General features: G+C 60.7%; 1 protein-coding gene across 3 annotated transcripts; it reads right to left on the bottom strand.

Moving 5' to 3' along the window:
• Positions 1-4,077: 4,077 nt before the first annotated feature.
• On the bottom strand, positions 4,078-16,496 carry Zbtb7a (zinc finger and BTB domain containing 7A). 3 transcript variants are annotated; one of them, XM_051172683.1, is made up of 3 exons: positions 16,291-16,496; positions 7,969-9,221; positions 4,078-4,769 (listed from the first exon to the last, which is right to left on the bottom strand). In XM_051172683.1, exons 2-3 carry the CDS (start codon positions 9,204-9,206, stop codon positions 4,307-4,309), a joined length of 1,701 nt encoding a protein of 566 aa, XP_051028640.1. In that variant the 5' UTR covers positions 9,207-9,221; positions 16,291-16,496; the 3' UTR covers positions 4,078-4,306. The 3 variants fall into 3 exon arrangements, with proteins under 3 accessions (XP_051028640.1, XP_051028639.1, XP_051028638.1); XM_051172682.1 differs by having other exon boundaries at positions 16,251-16,495; XM_051172681.1 differs by lacking the exon at positions 16,291-16,496 and adding an exon at positions 14,907-15,014.
• Positions 16,497-20,053: the final 3,557 nt, after the last annotated feature.

Raw genomic sequence — 20,053 nt, 5'->3', positions numbered from 1 at the left:
GATGTCCAGGCTGCAGAGGTCAGGCCTAGTGGATTCCTGACACCCAGGTCTCCGGGGTGGGCAGAGGGACCAAGATCCTCTCATCCAGGCTCTGGACACACCCTGGGCTGCAACCAACCCAAGTGAGAGGGCTGCCCTGGGACTTAAGCAAGCCTGCAGACAGACAGTGGACCCCATGTCCACCCCATCCCCCTTCCCCAATGACAGGGCCCCAGGCCCACTTCCTCCTGGCGGCAGGAAGTTGTCCACAGCCAGCTGAGGTTTCCGGCCCTCTAGGCCTGATAAGGTCACTAGAAGGGAGGCAGCTGGGGACAGCACCTTCGGCGCCTCCTAGAGCCCAGGCATCGCCCACCCAGGGCCCTCGGCACCCTGATGTCCCATGACCCGGCCAGGATTTTGAGATCACACCCCCAGCTGGCTCACGAGTTCCCTCCTCTTTCCCAGGAACAGCCTGGGAAAACCCAAACGGCCACCCTGGGACCTGCTGGGTCCTTCTGCCAGGCCCCACCCACAGGGCATGTGATACCAGGCAGAGACTGGGCCCCCCTCCCCCCCAAAAAACAAGACAGAACACAGAGACCAGGCAAGAGACGTCGTAACAGGCTGCATTTAGTGGTTGGGTTTTTCTCTTTTATGTACAAGAAAAATGAATTCTATTTTTTTTTCGGATTTTTCATAATCTTCTTTTTTTTTTTTATTACTTTTAAAGCTTGTCCCCCCCCACCCCCAAAAAGTGCATCTTTTTAAAAATCAATTGATTTGTTTTCGTTCTGCCTCCCACGCTTTTTATAAAGATTCTTACATCCAGTCAGTGGAATGTCTGTTCTGTGCTCCGGACCCCCATGCGCCAGGCCTGGGCCCCCAAAATCCAAGGCACCTTGTCTGGGTCTGGGGTGGGGCTCCCCTGGCCCTCTGTCTCCTGGCCCCTTCCACCCCCCCACCAAGATAAATCAATATATATTTAGTGCGAGCTAGTTCTGAACTGAGATAATCGCTCCTGGGGTGAGGAGCCCCCCAAGACCCCTGACCCGTCCGGTGCCAGCCACCCCGAACTCCGGGAAGGCCGTTTCCTCAGCTTAAATAACTTTTTAAAATAAAACTGCAAATATAAATATCTTTCTTTCTCAAAAAATAGGATTTTGCTCTCTTTTTTTATTTTTTTTGTTGATTTTTGTCTTTTTTTGTCTTTTTCTGTTTTTCCTTTCAGCCTGTGTCCCCCTCCTACACTCCCTGCTACTTGCACTGTCTATTCCCTGAACAACCAGCCTGGGGGCCACCTGTGCTTCGAGGCTGCCATTGCGCCTGCCACAGCAGCAGCATTCCCTGGCCGGCCACCCATCCATAGGGAACCCGGCGGAGCACCTTCAGAAGGTCAGCTGTGCTCTAACAGGGTCTTGGCCGCTCAGGGGGTGCTCCTGAATGGCCACCCAGGGCACCCACTTTGGTTTTGCCCAATCGAGCCCAGCTTGGCCGGGCCACGTCTGTCTGCCATTTACATTCATTGGTTTCTATATATATAGATTTTTTTTTTTCATTTTTATTATTTTTTTGCCTTTTTATTTTATTTTTTTCCTTAATCTCGAAAGGCCAGTAGGGGGTAGGAAGGCAAAGAGCAGCAACTACTCGGCAGCGGTGGCCTTGCACAGGTCGCAGGCTGGGGGCGGCTGCAGGCCAGTCCCCGCCCATCCTGGGGTCCCGGTCTCTTGTCTCTCACACACTCACACACACGCAGATTCATCATAATGGAAGTAACAAATTTCTGTTGTCTTTTTTTTTTCCTTTTTGTTGGTACCAGGCAGTTAAAAAAAAAAAAAAAGGAAAAATGGAAAAAAACAAAAACAACACACAAAAAATAAACCCCAAACAGCCAAACGAACCTTCCTACGGCACCCTCCGCTCAAACCTCTAGTGAATTCCACAATTCTCTTTGGCAACTTTTATCACGGCCTTAATTTAAAGAATAAAAATTTGTAAAAATCGATCCACATTCTATATACAGTATGTGATTGCAGTATATGGGGGGTAGGGCGGGCCTTGGGGGTAGGGGGAGGTCCCGGCGCTGGGCCCATGCGGTGGCTGCGGCCCCCCAGGACGGGCTGGCGGTTAAGGCAAGGTGGGCGTGGGTGGGCAGAAGCTGAGCGCGGAGCTAGGGGCGAGGGTTTAGTGCAATTCCCGAGGGGGTTTGCGTGTCACTGGCGGGTTTGGGGGCTCCCCCACCACAGTCCCCAAGGGCTCCACCCACCCCAAGTCTACGGCCACTGGCCAGGATGACAAGTGATTAATTAGCTTTATTGCGAGGGGGGTGGGCTGCAGGGCGCAGTTCCCGGGACAGCCCACTGTGGGAGTGGGGTGAGAGGGAAGGCCAGCACCACCCTACCCCTGGGCCTGCCCATTCTGCTGGCCCCAAGGGGGGATCCTGAGACATCTGGGGGGACTTGCAGGGTGGCAGGGGATAGAGGGAAACCCCTCTGCTAGAAACTGGAAAGCAGCCTTCTTAACAAGCTTCCCTTTAAAACCAAAAAAAAAAAAAAAAAAGACATTTGCCAACAGTCAGAAACACCCTCCGCCCCGGCCAGGCCACAGGGGTCAGGGTGGGAGCACCCTGGCACCCGGCAGCCATGTCCCCCCAACCCCGGCCTCGTCCGTGGCCTGTGGCTCGGTGAATACCGGGCCTTTGGGGAAAGCCGGAGTTTGGGGCATGGGTGGGGGGAGGGTGTCAGGTGCTGGCCCCTGGATTACAGTCAGTGCCTTTGAGTAAAAAGACAGGGTGCCTAGGAGGGGGATCGCCACATGGGGAGGGCACAGGACAGGGGACGGGGTCTGGCTGGCCACTGACCAGCCCTCTCTCGGGACATCCCTGAGCTGGGAAGGGCAGGACAGGCGGCCTGCGGCTCCCAGGCCTATGGTCTCCAACAGACACAGAAAACAATACGCAGGGCAGGGGGCCTGGCAGACTTGGGGAGGCCCGGAGGCAGGCAGCACAACGCATACCCTGGGTCACCTCCCGTGGAGCCCTGGACACCCGGCCCTGAGCCTCGGGGACGCAAGTGGATTCTACCGGAGCAATGGGTTGGGTTTCTTTTATTTTATACAAAAATAAATTGACTTAGTTACTTCCCACTGCTCTCGCTCGCGCGCTCTCTCTCTCTCTCTCTCCAATTTTTCATAGAAGCTGGGTGCAACTTGTAAACATTTCTTAAGTTAAGAATGAAAAGTACCCGTTCAGTTACAAAGTGCCAAGATCCCCACGTGGCTGTCGCCCGCTTTTGCTGATTTTTTTTAAGTTTTTTTTTGTTTTTTTTTGGTTTTTTTTTTTGTCTCTGCTTTTGTTTACTAAAATCTTGGGGGTTTTATTGCTGTTTTGTGACATTAAGCTGTGGCCTTTCTCACTCCCTCTGCTGTCTCTGCCTGAGTCCTGGGGTTCTTTCTGGTCTTGGCTACATCCCTCCAAAACTGCTGCCTGCTCCTCTGAGGAAAAGAATATTTTATATATATATATCTCTATATATATATCTCTATATAAACTGTCTTTAAGGAGGAAAAGGGGAAATAGATCTTAAAAAGTGCTTTAAAAAGTGGGGTGCAGGGTGAAGACGACTTTTCAATCTTTGAACATGGGGTGGGGCTCTGGGCTAGCGGAGTTGGGAAGGTTGGGGGGGGTTGCCCTGAGCAGAGGCCTCGAGGACCCTGTCAGGTTTAAGTGCCGTGAAAGAGGGTTGCGGGGACCACAGCGTCCCCCCAAATCCCCGCTCCAGCCACCCAGGCTTGGGAATAAATAATTTGTATGTCAGTGGTGGCCAGGGTGGGTGTGCAGAGGTGCGAGGCCACAGGCGGGGAGGGAGGCGGGGAGGCCGAGGGGACACCCCCCTCTTTAGTAAGTGCCCTGAGGAAGGAGGGTGGGGAGCCGGGGACCATTTTAACGTCCACTCACAGTGGACAGAGCATTTAAGGTCTGTCTGAGACCCTTAAAACCAACCAGCAAGGAGCCGGGCGCCTGTCCGGGGTCCCCATCACCCTCGCCTTATCCAGGAGCAGGCAGGGCCCCAGGGGTGGAACCCTGCAGCAGACGGGGCGAGGGACACAGGATCGGGTGGGGCCATGTCCTAAGGATCTGAGAAAGGCAGGCGCCCGCGGCCATGGTATATACACGCACACTCGTCCGCGCGGGTGGATGGAGGGCAGCAGGACAGAGAGCTGCTTGCTTGTGGTGCTGGGGGTGGGTGGTGGTTTCTCTCTCTGTCTCACTTTTAGGTTTGTTTTGTTTCGCTTTGTTTTTGGTTTGTTTTTGTTTTGTGTTGAATACGAGTCAGGTTGCGAAGTTACCCTCGGTGGCGGCCACCACGGGGCCACCTGTGCCGTCGTCTCCGCCGCTGCCCGCTACATTCAGGCGGCCCGAGCCGTCGGGGCTGGCCGCGTCCTCGTCCTCCTCGTCGTTAAAGTGCTTCTCCTGGCCGTTGCGCGGGGCATCAGGGAGCCCGGGAGGCGCAGCGGCCCCGGCTGGGACATCGGGGGGCACACCCCGCACACGGGGCTTACGGCCACGGCGCGAAGGAACCCCGTTGCAGCCGTCCTTCTTGAGGTGTCTGTGAAGGTGGTCGGAGCGCACGAAGGTCTTGCAGCAGCTGTCGCACTGATAGGGCCGCAGCCCCGTGTGCACCCGCATGTGGTTCTTCAGATCGTAGTTGTGCGCGAAGGCAGCGCCGCACTGCTGGCACAAGTACGGCTTCTCGCCCGTGTGCTTCCGCATGTGCACCTTCAGCTTGTCCTGCCTGCGGGGCGTGGGGGACACGGTCAGCGGGGTGTGAAGGGGAGGTCAGCGGGGCATGGGGGGGCACGGTAGGGGGGTGGGGGGTACGGTCAGCGAGGTGTGGGGGGGCAGTCAGCAGGCACCTGGAGGACCCCAGCCCCACCCAGGCCCTGCCTCTCCTGCTACAAGACCTCAGAGCCAAGGGGAAGAAGGGACCCACTAAAACAGGGCATGGCGCATGGGCCAAAGCAGGCACTAGCATTGCTGTGCAACCCCAGGAAAATACTAAACCTCTTTGAGTTGCCTGTTCCATTTCCACAGCCAGGTAGAGAGGCTGGTGAGGAAGGGTGTGTGGGCCTCAAACTACAGCTGGTGGTTGCTGGAGTTTGCAAGGACAATGGGCGCTGGGGGGTTCAGTCTTCAAAGTTTTTTTTAAGAGGGGAAGGTGAGACAGGGTTTCTCTGTGTAGCCCTGGCTGTCCTTGACTCGCTCGATTTGTACACCAGGCTGGCCTCAAACTCACAGAGATCGGCCTGCCTCTGCCTCCCGAGTGCTGGGATTATAGGACTGCATGGTGCCTGGCTCCTCAGAGACACACACACACATCCTAGTCCCAGGCCTGGAGAGGCAGAGGCAGGTAGGTGAGCCTCTGAGGGTTGGAGCCCACCTTGGTATACAAGCAGTTCTGGAACAGAGACCCAGTCTCCAAGACGGTCCATGAAGGTCAGCCTGTGCCCCTGAGCCTGCGTCACAGCCCCCAGCCAGTCCACAGCCTCACACTGCACCTTTGCTGTCCTGCTCCCCCCACCACACACACACAGTAGCCTTCGCAGGGCATTTGAGGGGTAACTAAACCTCAGTGATAAACCCCTGCACTCCTGAGACAGCACCCTGAATTTATCATCCTCTTGCCTCCACCTCTTTTTTTTTTTTTTTTTTTTTTTTTTTTTGGTTTTTGGAAACAGGGTCTCTCTGTGTAGCCTTAACTGTCCTCGAACTCACAGAGATCCACCTGCCTCTGCCTCCCAGGTGCTGGGATTAAAGGCGTGCACCACCACGCCCAGCTGCCTCCACCTCTTGAGTGCTGGGATGACAGCCAAGGCCATTGCACTCCTCGCCTCCTGCTCTAGGCCCTGACAGTGAAAGGCCCAAGGTGCAAACCTGCAAGCAAACAGCTCCTTTGCACCCTGATTGACCTGGGGCTAGACTTACTGAGTGCTGGAATTAAAGTCACTTTCTCCCTCCCCCACCTCCCCAAACCCTCTCCCCATTGAAACTCTTAACACACCTTGTGTGACATTTCTCAATCTGTCTATCCTGTTGGGAGGCGCTGCCTCCCCATGTAGCCCAGGCTAGTCTGGAATCCAACCCCCCAGTGTCTTTGACCCTGAGGCCTGGTAAACCCTTCTTCACTGCCCACTGCCGAGACTGAATGCCCCTCTGCCTTTGCCAATACCCAGAGACCTGGCTCGGGCTTGGTCCAGGCTACCCGTCCTGAGGGACACAGCCACTGCTCTGCACCAGACCTTGCATCTGCCTCAGTTGTACCAAGAGAACTTGGATGCAGTGAACCCCACCCCCACCCCGCTCACTTCCTTTCACGATTTGCACCTCGCATTGGGGGTGGTCCATAGCTGGGCCCCTGCATATGCCCCGCCCAGCACCTAAGTAGTTAGTTTTTCTAGTTGTGTATAGGTGTATAGTGTGGACAAAGAGTTCCCCAGAAGGCTTGGTTGGGAGGGTGGGGGACACATACGGACAACTGGCTAGCCTGGTGTTGCACGGCGGCTGGCGGTCACACAGTGGCAGGGTGGAGGTGGGAGGCAGCCCCAGTTTCATCACCCCAAGCCCCGGCCTGGGTAATTATAGCCCCGGCTGCCACAGGCCTGGCTTACTCAACACTCACTGTGAGTCACAGGGGCCCCTGGGCTCCAGGCCTGGAGGGGCGGTGAGGGGGTGGGGGTGAGCGGTGAGGGTGGGGAAGGCCCCAGGGAAGGGGCAAGCAGGCAGGCCAGGGGAGGAGAGGCCTCAGCGGGCACCTGTCTCTGGGCCTCAGTTTCTATGAGGGAAAGAAGCAAGCCAAGCTCAGGTGGACTCAGGCGCACACGTGGGGAGAAGGGGCTGAGAGGGCAGGCGCTGGACCCTCAGGACCTCCACCATGCCACCAGAGCCCAGGGTCTGAAGGAGGGCCCATGGCACCCCAGGACGCTCCCTGGGGGAGGAGCTTTCCCACCCCTAGCCTCACCCACTAAAACAGCCACCTCCCACGGTGCTCTTTGTCCCCACCTGGCACTCCTGGGCACTGGAGTCCTGCCGCACCCTCCTCTCCTGCCCTCTGGGGAGGGGGCCAGGGTGCTGGGGAGGGGGCCGGGTGGGGCCAGGAAGTTAGGACAATGGCTTCTTTCTTCAGGCCTAGTAGGCGTGGCTGGGGAACCCCAGGGCAGGGGGTAACCGCTGAGTCACCGGGCCTGGCTGCACCCCTGCCTGCCAGTCACCCCCTACACACACATACACACACACCCCACAGGTCTAGCCTGCCCTGGGTCCACACAGCCTAGGAGCCACCTCTAAACTCCTCAGAGCCAACCAACAAACAACACCTGGCCTGGCCTGGCCTGGCCTTGAACTCCCCAAAAGCTGCGTTCTTGGGCCTTGCCCCTCTTACTGCCTGGGCCTAGAGATCCTCCGAGCTAACTTGGCCCCAGGGCACAGCTGCTCTGCTTGCCCTTCCCCCTGCTCAACTGAACGGTCTGAGGGAGGCCTGTGCCGGTGGCCTTGCCGGACTCTGGCCTGTCTAGCCACAGCAGCATTCCTGCACCAGACAGGTGCCTAACAGATGCTGGCTGGGGCATCGGTGTGCTGGTGCAAGGCTTTTATCCCAGCACTCTGGTGGCAGAGACAGGAGGATCTCTGCAAGTTCCAGGCCCGCCCGGTGTTTGTGATCAGACTGGGTCTCAAAAAGACAAACAGCATGGTTTCTCAGTGACCAACCAGCCGCCTCTCTCTCTCATGGGAAAAGGGGAAACCCTGGGAACCAAGTAAGCAACAGAGAGGAGAGACCCCGAGAAAGCAGAGGGCAGAAGCCCGGAGGCCAGAGGGACAGGAGCCACGTGCCTAGGAAGCAGAGAAGAGCCCAGCCGCCCACACCCACGGTCTGTTGTCTCGTCCCTGTCCCCTCCCCACTCCGCACCCCACCCTGTCCCCCCAGCCGCCTGGCTCACCTGGTGAAGCGAACCTTGCAGATGTTGCACTCGTACGGCTTCTCGCCCGTGTGTGTGCGGATGTGGCGCGGCAGCTTGCCCGCGCCTTGGATCACTTTCTCACAAATCGGACACTTCTGGAAGGCTTTGGCCCGAATCTTCTTCTCGCCCTTCTGCGACCAGGCCGGGTACACATCGCCTTCGTGGGCACCGCTGAAGTACTTCAGGTAATAGTCCATGACGCCCTTGTCGTCGGCGCGAGACTCCTCATCGCTGTCCCCTGCCCGGCCCACCGACGACATCATCTGCTGTAGCAGTGTGCTGGCCGCAAGCCCGTCCACGTCAGCCGTGTCCCCATCCTCGCCCTCAGCTGCACCCGACAGGAAGCCCGGGGAGTCACCGGGCTCGGGGGCCGCCTCGGACAGCGCTGCGGCCTCCTCCTCCCCAGCCCCGGCGCGGCCGTAGTGGCCATTCTGCGTGGCAGGCGGTGGGGCGGCAGGTGGCGGGAAGAGGCCACCAGAAGGGGCGTCCTCGTCCCGCTCGGGCCATAGCCCTGGGGTGCTGTCACCCTCGTCCCCATCGCCTGCTGGGGGCCGCTCGGCAGGAGGCCCCGGGCCGTAGAAGTCCAAGCCGTTGCAGTCACCCGCGGCCACGGCGGCCACAGCGGCAGCCACAGCCTCCTTGGTGGCGTCCAGGTCGTCGTCCGCGCCCCCGAAGCCGGACCACGGGAAGGCGGCGGGAGGCAGGCTGTTCATGGGGTTGCTGCGGAAGAACTCTAGGTACTCCTTGGCACGCAGCAGGTTGCGCTGGTCCGTGGGGCCCGCCCCGTCGGGCTGGGCCGCGTCGCCCGCATCGTCGGCCGCCAGGATCTGGCGCTCCAGCAGGTCGGCGCACACGTGGCTCACGGCCGGGATCTCCAGCAGCCGCGCTGCGCTCAGGATGTCGCCCACGTTGGCCGTGCTGACAGTGAGCGTGGCGGTGTAGGCGAAGTCCATGAGCGCGGTCAGCGCCTCAGCACTCACGAAGTCGATCTCGTACACGTTCTGCTGGTCCACAACGGCGCCCGACGTGAACAGCTTCTTGAAGTACTGGCTACAGGCGGCCAGCACTGAGCGGTGTGTGGGGAACTCACGGCCCTCCACCAGGATCACCACGTCGCACAGCAGCCCCTGCGTCCGCTGCTCATTCAGGCCACTCAGGATGTCGCTGCTATGGTCCGGGAACGGGATCCCGATGGGGCCGTCCACGCCGCCAGCCATCTTCCGGGCCAACACCTGCAGGAAGGGGGTGGAGTGGGGGAGGGGGCGCATCAGCACAGGGGACACTGTCTCAGGGTGGATCCCAGCCTCCCCAGCCTGTTTCCCCAGGGGAACACCCGGCTCCCTTTCCTCAGCAGAACCCACGGATACACCCGGTGTGATAGAGGAAGAGGTCGCCAGGGAATGGCTGGGGAGTCCCCGTGCCTGTGGATGGGACTTGGCATCCTGAGTTGGGCCCCTAGCCTCAGTTTCTCCACGGATGGCCCCAGGACGCCGAGCAGGGAGCCATGGGCCAGGAAAGGAAAGGAAAGACACCCATCCATGACACCAAAATGAGACCAAGACTAAACTGGCAGTTGAGAGGCCTGGCTCCCCTGGAGGATTCCTGAGGCAGAAGCAGGTGGTGCCCAGCTCCTGGGCCTGGGTGCCCCCTTCCTACCCTGCCCCCAGGCCAGACCCAGCCAGGGAGCGACCACCACCCATGCCACACCCTCACCCAGGACAGGGACAGGGCTTCTCGTCCACCTTGCTACGTTGCTGGGGATGGTGCCTGGCCTGTGCCAGGCCTCAGATTCCCCATCTGGCAAATGGGCAGCCATCCCTAGAGGAGCCTAGCAGGGAGGGGACACTGGACTATCCCACTTGCCCCTACCCCTCCTCTTCCCTGCCAGCCCCCCCCCCCCAAGCCGTGACTCATCTGCCCATGGCCTTGTGCAACTCTGGTGTTGTCCCCACCCCTCCGCCCTCTCCGGGGAGCCAGGCAGCCCTCCGCCACCCAACAAGGCCCACATTCCTCCAGACTCAGATCCGCCTGCCTTCCACTGTAGGGCCAGGGGACACTGGACATTGAGGCCTCAGGGTTCCTCCTGTCCCCTGCCTGGCCTGGCCCTCACCCAGAGGTCCTGCGGGAGACACATCCACGGTAGGTCTGTCCCCTCAAGAGTGGACGGTGACACAGAGTCTTTTGTGCCCCTCGGTCACCGCCCACCCTTTCCTCTCTTCCCACACCACCAGCTGCTTGAGCAGACCACCCCCCACCCCCACCGCCACCCAGGGGAGAGGACATTCAGATGTGACTGCAGGGACGGGGGAGGGGGGGGCCAGAGGGGGAACCCTACGCCAGGCACAGCCCTGGGAAGCCTCCTGGAGCCCCCGTTGGCGGCTTCCACCCCCTGCCACCATCTGCCGTCTGGCCCCAGGCCTTGGGGAGCATGTGGGCAGACAAGGCAAGCCTGTCCCCTCCCGCCACAGCCTGCCACAGAGAAGGAGGGGGTCTGTGACCCCAAAGACCATCAACTCCCCCCTCCGCCAGCCAGGATGACCCAGGTCCTTTGGGGAAGGCTCAAAGGTGTCCCTCCAGGGGCCCTGGGGCCTGAAAAAACCCAAGTGACTCAGCCCTGGCTGTCGCCTTGGGCACGGCCACCCTGGCTTCCCACCAGCTACTGAGGGCCAGGGCCAGGGGCTGCCGGAGCCCTATTTTAAGTATGAAGGCAGCCAGGCTCCAGCCTGCGGGTCGTGGCTGGGGCAGATGTCCCTTGTCGACGGACAGGCCAGGGAGAAGTGGGGCCAAAGAAGCCCCCACTTCACATCACACATGCCCCACTGACAAAGGTGACACAAGGAGGCTATCAGCAAGGTTGGCCCTCCCAAGTCCCTGGGCCCCCAGAGACACCTGAACCACCTTCTCTCCAGGAACAAGCACCACCTGCCCCGCCACACCCTAGGCCTACGCCCCACCTGGGCCTCTCAGGGGCCTCACCAGAGGAGGAACAGCCCTGAGACCCAGCTCCAACTGCAAAGGAAGGCCAGGGCCCACGGTGGCTCCTGTGGGGTGCGGGGTGCCAGGAACCCACCCGGGGGTACCTGTAAGCCACATCCATCGGCCATGCAGGAGCTCCAGGGCCATGTCTGTCCACAGGGAGCCCTTCCCAACACTAGCTGGGGTCCCTGCACGACAGCTCCTGCCTGTGCCTGCCTCCCTGGGATTTCTGGGGCTGCTCGATGCTGAGTCGGCGGCCAGGCGAGCAGCAGGCCCTGGCAGGCCCCTTCTGGGTTGGAGAGGCAGAGCACACTCTCTTGGGGCCTGGCCATAAAGCAGGGTCACAGCAAAAGGTCAGGGGAACCAAAGACCCGGGCCCACACCCTGCCCCACCCACCTGGCAGCCTGACACACCCAGTGTCAGGGGACAGCCACTGGTCCCACTGCTTGTCTAACCTAAGATTACTTGCTGTAGCTACTTTCAAGACAGGCTGCCCTCCCATTCCCGCAGTGGTCAGTGCCGTTCTGGTCCTCTCCTCACAGGATCAGAGAGGCATGCAGACAGACAAGGTCACACAGCAGACCCAGCTGCAGGATCACCCAGAAAGGCTGCAGGCCTTCCCAGCCCTGGGTTCCTGGATGAGCTCCAGTGAAAGGCCACAGTGCCTCAGTTTCCTTGGGGTACTGAGCTGTGGTCTGAGGCTACCTGGTGCACCCCTGCCACAGCAACCAACAACCCCTGGAGGTTATGAGACATCTTACAGTCTCTTAACTAGGCTCAGAAAGGGTGGGCACCTGCCTCAAGGTCACACAGCAAGCCTGGCTCACAGGTGCACCCTGACAGGCCCCTGCTCCTGGGTCCCTGCCCCCTCCCAGCCTGTGTTGCCAGGTTGGTCCCCAAGGGTTACAGCGCCCTGACCTGATGGCAATGCCCGCCTGGCCCGGTCTAATGGGACAGGAATTCAGCAGGGGCACATGGGCGGCCCCTGGCCACCGGTCCTTCTCGGCTAGGTAGCAGCAGAGGGCCAGGCAGGGCTCAAATGGGCCCGGCCATTTACTGTGCATTTATTGCCATAATGGGGAGGGGCTTCCTGCCCCAGGCCTTAAAGGGCCAGAGGCAGGAAGGCAGCAAGCCCAGTGGGAAGTGTGTGCGTGTGGGGGTGGGGATAGGCAGGCCTGTGGGGAGCCCAGCTCCAGGGTGGGGCCCAGGCCCACCCTGTTCCCACGCTCTGAGTGCCACACATCCAGGAAGGCCAGAAGGGAGGCCTAGGCCAGCTCCAAGTAGAAGCTAGAACATTCCCTGAGATGGGAGGTAGTGAGGTTCCTGCCACTGCAGGCAACCAAGGCTGTCTGAGGGGATCTCGGCCTCTTCCAGCAGGAACAGAGCCTGCCTGGGCGCACCTGTTACCCAACGTGCCCACAGAAAGTCTGCGGAGGCCTGGCAGGGCAGGCCTGCCACCTGTACCACCCCCAGGTCCCTCGGTGGCCCAGGGGCCCGCAGAATGTGCCACCTCCCCTCTCAGACACATCCTGGCTCAAGGTGGGCCTGTTTCCCGTCAAACCAGAAAGGTGTGGGTGGGGACGGCCACTAAGTAGCCTGGCCTGCTGAGGGGACAGATGGAAGGGCTGGTCCTCAGGCCACACTCCAGATCCCACACCATGGATACGAGAGGAAACTGTGGTAGTGGAGGGGGGCTGGCCCACCCTCATCCCACACTTCCGGGAGGGGGTCTGGAATCCCGGCCCCCTCCCCTCAACACAGAGGGGATTGGATCAGAGAGGGGAGGCCACTGGCCCAGGGTCACAGAGCCAGCTGGAATTTGAACCTGGCTGGTCTTGCCTAACTCGTTCTTCCCAGGGCGCCTCTCCCCTCCCCTCCCCCCTCCCACAGCCCCCAGGGAGCTCAGGCAGAGCACAGGGGCCCTGGGCCCTGCACAGGCCATGGGGCAACATCACCCTAGGGGGCTGGCATGAATGTGGTCCCTGTGCCAATTCAGGATGGCAGAGCCGCACCCACCCACCATCACTCCAAAACTGTCTTTTATTGGTTAAAGAAAGCCTAGAAGAGGACAGCCGGGGAAACCAAGGCAGAAGGAAGCCTGTGGCCCCTCTGGGTGGGTGGCAGGCCTTGCCTCAGCTTGCTCCCCTGACTCCTGCAGGACCTGTAACGGCCTTGAGTCAGGAGCCTGGGGCACAAGAGGTGGGGGGGAAGGCCAAGGTGGCTCAGGTGGCAGAGACCCACGCCCAACTCCCAGCAGACCCTGGGGTGCCCTGAGCTGGCCCCAGGGAACGTGAGAAGAAGCAAAGGAGCCTCCTGGGGGGAGGGCTCTCACACAGCAGCTGGCCATCCAGTCACATGTGGACCCCCTCCTCACATCAGGCTCTGGGAAGCTGACTTCTCTCCCTTCCAAAATAATTAGTGGAAACCGCAGCTCTGCCCAATAAGGGGACCAGGTGCGAGTGGTGGTTCTGGGGTCACTCACACAGCCCACAGGGTGGCAGATGGCCGGGACCGGGAGGTAGCACTAGTTCCCAGCTGTGTGACCTTGGAGTCTCACTATCCCTCTCTGGGCTCAATGTCATCCTGGGCAGAGTCCCTATGACGGTGACAGGTGTTACTCCTGTCCAGGCCAAAACACTAGCCTACAGATCTCTTGAAGACACAGGGGTGAGCAGGTGCCCTGGGACACTGAGGGAATTTGGAAAGACCCCACCACCACCACCCACCCACACAGACACTCACTCTGAGGCAGGACCACTGGGCATGTGACCTTGACTTTATCTCTACTTCTCCTCTGCCCCTCACCAACCCCGGCTCACGTGGGACCTCCCTACTCCAAGCCACGGTTTCCTTCTACGTGACAAGGACCGAGGACCGAGCTACAGGTCACACAGCCTCAAGGAAAAGAACAGAGAGCACCCGAAAACCACCAAGGACAAGGCACTCCTGCCCAACCGCCGTCCCAACACCAGGCCACAGGGGCTCTGTCTCTCTGGCCTCAGTGTCCCCTGAACACTAATGGGATAGCAGACGCGTTCCTCGGCCAGGTGCTGCCTGGGTTCCACCACGGCCAATCCCAACTAAATAATAAATACCCCCCTCACCCCCAAAGTGACCGGCAAATTAAAATTTCAGTGTCCCCGTTGGATCCTGTTTCCTGCCTGTCTTCCAGCCCGGGCTCTGTCCCCTCCCTCCCTCCCCCAGGCCGTCTCCACAGCGATGCCTGCCGGTAAACAGAGCCCCGAGCCCAGCCCCGGAGAGGTGCCAGGGCCCAGCTGGGGGAGCCACTGGGAGTCCCTCCGGGAAAGGTGTGGGGTGGAGAGGTGACCCTGGGGTGAGCAGCTGTCCCCCAACTGAGAGAACCCTTTTGCAACCTCGGGCCTAGCCTGAGCCCGGAGAGGGAGGGAAGGAGGGAGGGAGGGAGGGCCTGGGACCTCTCCCACCACAGCCCTGACAATTACAAGTAATCAGCTTGGTGTCTGGGGTGGCTCCCCCTCCTCAGCGTGGGAGCGGCCACTCAGGGTGACGCCCAGGGCCCAGGCTCGGGGGAAGGTGGTGCTGGAGGGGGGGGGGGGTTGGCTTGCTGACATTGGAGGCCCGAGACACCCTCGCCCGCCACCGGGGGAAGCAGCTGTGGCAAGGAAGGGGGGGGGGGGAGATCGGGGCTTCCGCCGAGCTTGTCACCTATGGGTACTGGGCTTAGTCATTCGCGGGTGCTGAGCTAAGTAGGTCTGCACGGAGGGGGAGGGAGACGAGGAGGAAACCGGGAAGCCATCTGTCTCTCCTCTCTCTCACTTCCGCCACTCAAGTGAGCACCCTTGGGTGCCAGGCCCAGGTGGGGTCCGCAGCGGGGGCGCACGTGGTGGCGATGGCGACCAGGAGGGAGGGCAGAAGGGGAGGGAAGGGACGTGCGGCCGCCCCGAGGCCGCGCGGCTCCTACCTCCTTCCCGGGCGGCGCGCGGGCCCCGGCGACCGTGACGACTGCTGCGGCGGGCTGGCGGCTCCGAGCCCCGGCGGGCGACGCTGAGCCCGGCCCCGCGCCACCCTCCGCCGCCGCCCGGCCAATCCCCACCCGGGCTGGGGGGAGGGCGATGCAAATTACCCCGGATCTGGGTCCGCCCGTCACCTCCCCCGCGCCCGGCCCGGCCCGCGCCAGGCCGCGCATCCCCGGCCTCGCCTGAAGCCCCGAGGCCCCCCGACACCACACCCTCCCCCGGGGAGGGAACGTCCTGTTTTGCGGAGGAACCTTTCTCCTCGTCCCGGAGCGTCCGGAACTAAAGAGAAAGGGGGAAAAAAATTAAAATATAGAAACGGAGTGGGGGGGGCCTAGGGACGGTTACACAACACGAGGGGAGGGGCGGCAGCCGGAAGCCCGGACCGCCACCGGCCCCCGGCGAGGGATCCGCGGAAGCCCCGCCTCTCCTACAGAAACCCCGCCCCCCACGCAGGCCCCGCCCTGACGTAGGCTCCACCCCCATGCTGCGCCGCGCCGGACGGTCCCTGGCTTCCATTGGCCCCCTGGTACGCCGCTCACCGCCCCTCCTCCGCAACTCCCCTCCCTGAGCTGCCGCCATCCCGGGGCACTCTGGGAATTGTAGTCCAAGCTCCCTGACCATCTTCCAAGAAGCCAAGCCGTAAAGTTAAGAAAAAGAACTACAGCGCCCAGGAGAGCCGCGAGGCCGCGCCCGCCCCCCAGACACCCCACCCCTTCCCTCCGCCTCTCTCGCCTTTTTTTTTTTTTTTTTTTTTTGCAAAGCCCCCCTCCCTGTTTTTTCAGCCCCTTTCCCCCCTCCCCCATGGAGCTCCATCCTGGCCAACTCCAACGTCTGCGCGCAGTCCCCGATAGTGCCCCCCCCATCAGCTTTGCCCACGACCACTCGGGAAGGGGAGCGGCGCGCGCCGCGGGCCCTATAGCAAACTTAGCACGCGACGCGCCCCTCTGCCCCCACCTCCGCCCGCGATGCGGCCCGACTCCCCTCCCCCGCGGGCCGCGCGCCGGGAGCCCCGAGGCCGTGCAGCCGGAGCCCAGAGGAGGGGGATCGGGCGCGGGCTCGTGCCCTTCGCCCCGGAGGGACCCGGGCGGAGCCCCCGCTTGCCTCCGGCTGTGGCTGGGGCAACCTTGGTAGACAGAAACCCCGGAGCTGCGGAGGCGCCCCAGATCCCCCATCCAAGCCCTTCTCCGCTCCGTACGGGCGCTCCGGGTGCGCACTGCGCCCCCGGCCGCGTCCCCACCCTGCAAGGAAATTTTTTATAAAAGAAAGAAAGAGAGAAAAACAAAACGCACCTCTCCCGCAGAGGGGTCCCCTTCAGCCCGGGCGGCTTACCTCGCGGGGACCCGGGCCCGGAGGACGCGCGATCGGGGCTGCCCGCGGCGCGGACCTCGCTCGGGCGGGCGTCGTCGTCACTGCCCCTACAGTAGCCGTACAGTACGCAAAGCCCCGTATGATGCTCGCGACTCCCTTCCTGGTTTGTCCGAGGGCAAGAGGGGTCCTCCCTCGTCTTAAAGGTGCCGCAGCGCCGGCACCCCCACGCCCAGCCCGCCCCCCCGGCCGCCGCGGCCAGAACAGGCTCTGCAGGTCGGCTCTTGCCACGTCCCGCGGGGCTGCGCCGCGAGAGCAGATCGGGCTGCGATTAGGGATTTGGGGGTGCCAGACGGGCGGGGGGCGCAGCCCCGACCCATCGGCCCCTCCCCTGGCAAGCCCGTGACCTCTCCGCCCCGTGCGCGGCGCCGTGCCAGCCTGCTGGCTTATCTACGGCCTGGAGCACCCCGGGGTGCTGGGGGCGGGCAAGAGGGGCCCCTCGGGTGCAGGGGGTGGGGGCCGCAGATAAACAGCCCGGGCCTGTGAGCGCAGGGCGGGGTGCAGGGGGCGCGGGCTGTGCCCCCGAGCCCGGGGCGGGGCGGGGCGGGTTGGCAGTGGGGGCGGGAGAGTGATGCGCACCCGGAGGACCCGCTGCCGGGGCGTTGGGGGCGCGCTGGCCCAGAGAGCTGAGGCGAAGGCGAGGAAGTGACGGTCCCCTGCCGCCACACCTCTCTCCGGGTCTACCCGGGCGCCGGCACGATCACCCATCTTCCTCTGGGTCTCAGTTTCCCCAGAATGTGCAAGGAACGGGAGAGAAAAGGAAGGGTCTGTCGCAAGGAGGGCGAGCCCGGGTCATCCTGGACCTCAGTTTACCCAAGTAGTGCAAAGAACCCAAGAGAGGAAGAGGAAGGGTATTTGCAAAGACTAGGAGCCTACGTCTGAACTCCGGGACCCCCTAACCCTCAGCATGAGCCTCAGTTTACCCAAACTGCGAGGGATTCAGAGAAGGAGGGGGAGCTGTTGGCTAGTACAGCCGGTTCCTTCGGAGCGTCGGGTCTCCATCCACCCCCATATCAACCTCAGTTTACCCAAAGCTGTGCCAGCATGCCCCCGCCCCCAGGGAAGGCTTGCAGGGCCGCGAGGTGTCCACGAAACTGGGGGTCCCTCCCTCACCGGTGCAGCCAGCCAGCAAACCTGCCGCCCCGCGATTACATAAAACAGTCGCCTCCACCCGGCTGTGCCAGGGGCGTAGCGCGGGGAAGGGGTTGGCGAGGGGCGGGGAAGGACGGTTGTTTTCCAGGCCTTGTAATTTTCCCCGCAGCCGGCTGGCTGGCGCGGCTGGTGTGGGGCGTGGACGCGGACCCTCGCAGGGGCGCCGCGCGACTCCGGAGCACAGAGGTGGGGAGTGGGGAAGCGCGGGTGCGACCCAGCTTTAATTTTTGTTTTCCTTTTTTTTTTTTACCCCCGTGTCCTTTTCTCTCCCACTTCCTCTCCGGTCGTGGGAGAGGTCCGGAGAGGGAGGGGAAGGGAGAGGAGGGGACAGGCGACATCCCGGTTCACCAGGCCTTCTGGGTTCGGGCTCCAGGACGACACGGTGGTGGATCTGGCTCGCGGGAAGGGGCGGGGTGGGGAGTGGGAGCCAGCTCCTGGCCTCAGTTTCCCCTTCTGCGCCTCTTCAGATGGAGCCTTCGGCTTTTAAGTGTGTCTGTCCGTGTGAGGTGTCAGCCTCTAAATACCTGTGTCATTACTTCGGGATATTTCTCATTCATGTTATTACTGCTATCAATATTATTGATATTATTCACCGGCTGTCCGAGGTTGGAGGGAGCCGGGTATGTTTTGTTTTCTTTTGTTTTGTTTTTGTTTTTGTTTTTTTACATCAAAACGTCGACCCTTCCCCCAACTCACATTTTTTATAAACCGAATTAAAAGTACTGTTCAGCCGGGTGTGGCAGCCCACACTTTTAATCCCAGCACTCGGGAGGCAGAGGCAGGGGGAATCTCTGAGTTCGAGGCCAGCCTGACTGCAGAGAGTTCTAGGACAGTTACGGCTACATAGTGACACCCTGTCTCAAAAATAAAAATAAATAAATGTATCTTTCAGTACCCAGACAGATTGGCTTGGCTTTCCGTGTTAATAAGTTGCCTTCAAAGGGGAAACCCAGGAGGTCCCCACAGGGGAAGTGGAAACCCGGGGCCAGGCAATGTGTCAGCCAAGAAGGTGGCAAGGACTCCGGGAGGCCACGTGAGCCCGGCGAGGGGTGGGGGGACCCGGAACTTTGGCCGGGGGACGGGAGCCTAGGAGCCCTTAAGCACCCGGGTCGCCCTGCCCGCCCTGCTCCGGGCCGGGCCACGGGGGGCGGAGTCACCTGTGCCAAGCCGAAATTCCACGCCCACGGCTGAGGCTCCTCCCACTTACCTTGGTTTCCCCGGAGACGGGCTCTGGCAGGGCGAGAGAGGAGGCAGGGTGGGGGGAATAGTGTGGCTGGGGACTTGAGGGGAGACAGCTCCAGCTGTCACCGCAGGCTGGACCCTCTTGAGGGGCCCGGAGGATCAGCATCGCCGGAGTGCACATCCCTGAGAACGTCAGCCAAAGGCGACAGGGAACCTCACTCTCCCCACCGCTAGGGGTTGGGGATAGAAGGAAATATAAATACAGCCAGTGAGGTGGTATATGCCTTCACTCTGAAGGTGTAGTGAGGTCAGCCTGGGCAGCACAGCAAGTCCTAGGCCATCCAGGGCTACACATCCGAGACTCTGTCTAAAAGTAAAACATCAATTCATTGAAAAGAAATAAAGCTCAGTCCTGGGGGCTGTAGTGACAGCTAAGTGCTTGAGAGCACTGGCTCGCTTCAGAGGACCCAGGCTCAGCTCCTGGGCACCCACACTGCAGCTCACGACTGTCGGTAACGCCAATTCCAGGGGATCTGACGCCCTCACACAAAACACCGCGTTTGTAAAATAAAAATAAGTTAGCGGAGCAGTGATGGCGCACGGGAGACAGAGGCAGGCGGATCGCTGAACTCGAGGCCAGCCTGGTCTACAAAGTGAGTCCAGGACAGCCCAGACTATCACACAGATAGTCTGTATAGGAAATAAAAAAAAGATTTTTTAAATCACCCGGAGGGGTGGGCCACAACTTTAGCCACAGCACTAGGGAGGCAGAGACCTGTGGATCTCTGTGAGTTTGAGGCCAGCCTGTTTGAGGTTTACTAAGTCTGGTCCAAGGCAGCTGGGCACACAGGTAAACCCTGTCCCAAAAAACAAAAATATAATCTAAGTCTAATCTAATTTAAACAATCTGGGTGAGGCGTCACACACCTTTGATCCCTGCAAACTGAAGGCCTGAAGAATTCCTGGGTCTCCAGGAATTAGTCCAAGGTCATCTCCAGCCACTTCCCAAATCTTACTCTGCCTGGGCTTCAAGAGTCCCTAGCTCCTGGACATGGTGGTGCTCACCTTTAATCCCAGCCCTTGGGAGGCAGAGGCAGGTGGATCTCTGTAAATTTGAGGCCAGCCTGGTCTACAAAGAGAATCCAGGACAGCCAGGGCTACACAGAGAAACCCTGTCTCGAAAAACAAAAAACAAACAAACAAACAAAACAAAAAGAAAATCCAAGTGTGGAAGAGCGAATTACTGTGTGACTCTGGGAAGGCTATGACCAGCAAAAGCCCTTGAAGAGACTAGAGAGGAGGCTTGGAGGGGGACACACCCCAGAGCCTAAATTCAAACAAAAGAACATGCAGAGTTGGGTGGGTAGTGAGGGGGTGAGGAGTAGAGGGGAGC

The sequence above is a fragment of the Acomys russatus genome, chromosome 31 (genome assembly GCF_903995435.1).
Source record: "Acomys russatus chromosome 31, mAcoRus1.1, whole genome shotgun sequence".
In the NCBI taxonomy this organism is placed as follows: domain Eukaryota; kingdom Metazoa; phylum Chordata; class Mammalia; order Rodentia; family Muridae; genus Acomys; species Acomys russatus.
This window is presented reverse-complemented; position numbering and strand designations above follow the sequence as displayed.

Excerpts from the sequence above, each read along its gene's own strand:
- Zbtb7a (XM_051172683.1), bottom strand. The coding sequence starts at position 9,206 with ATGGCTGGCGGCGTGGACGGCCCCATCGGGATCCCGTTCCCGGACCAT. Across the intron at positions 4,770-7,968 it reads TGCAAGGTTCGCTTCACCAG|GCAGGACAAGCTGAAGGTGC; the intron begins GTGAGCCAGGCG and ends CACGCCCCGCAG.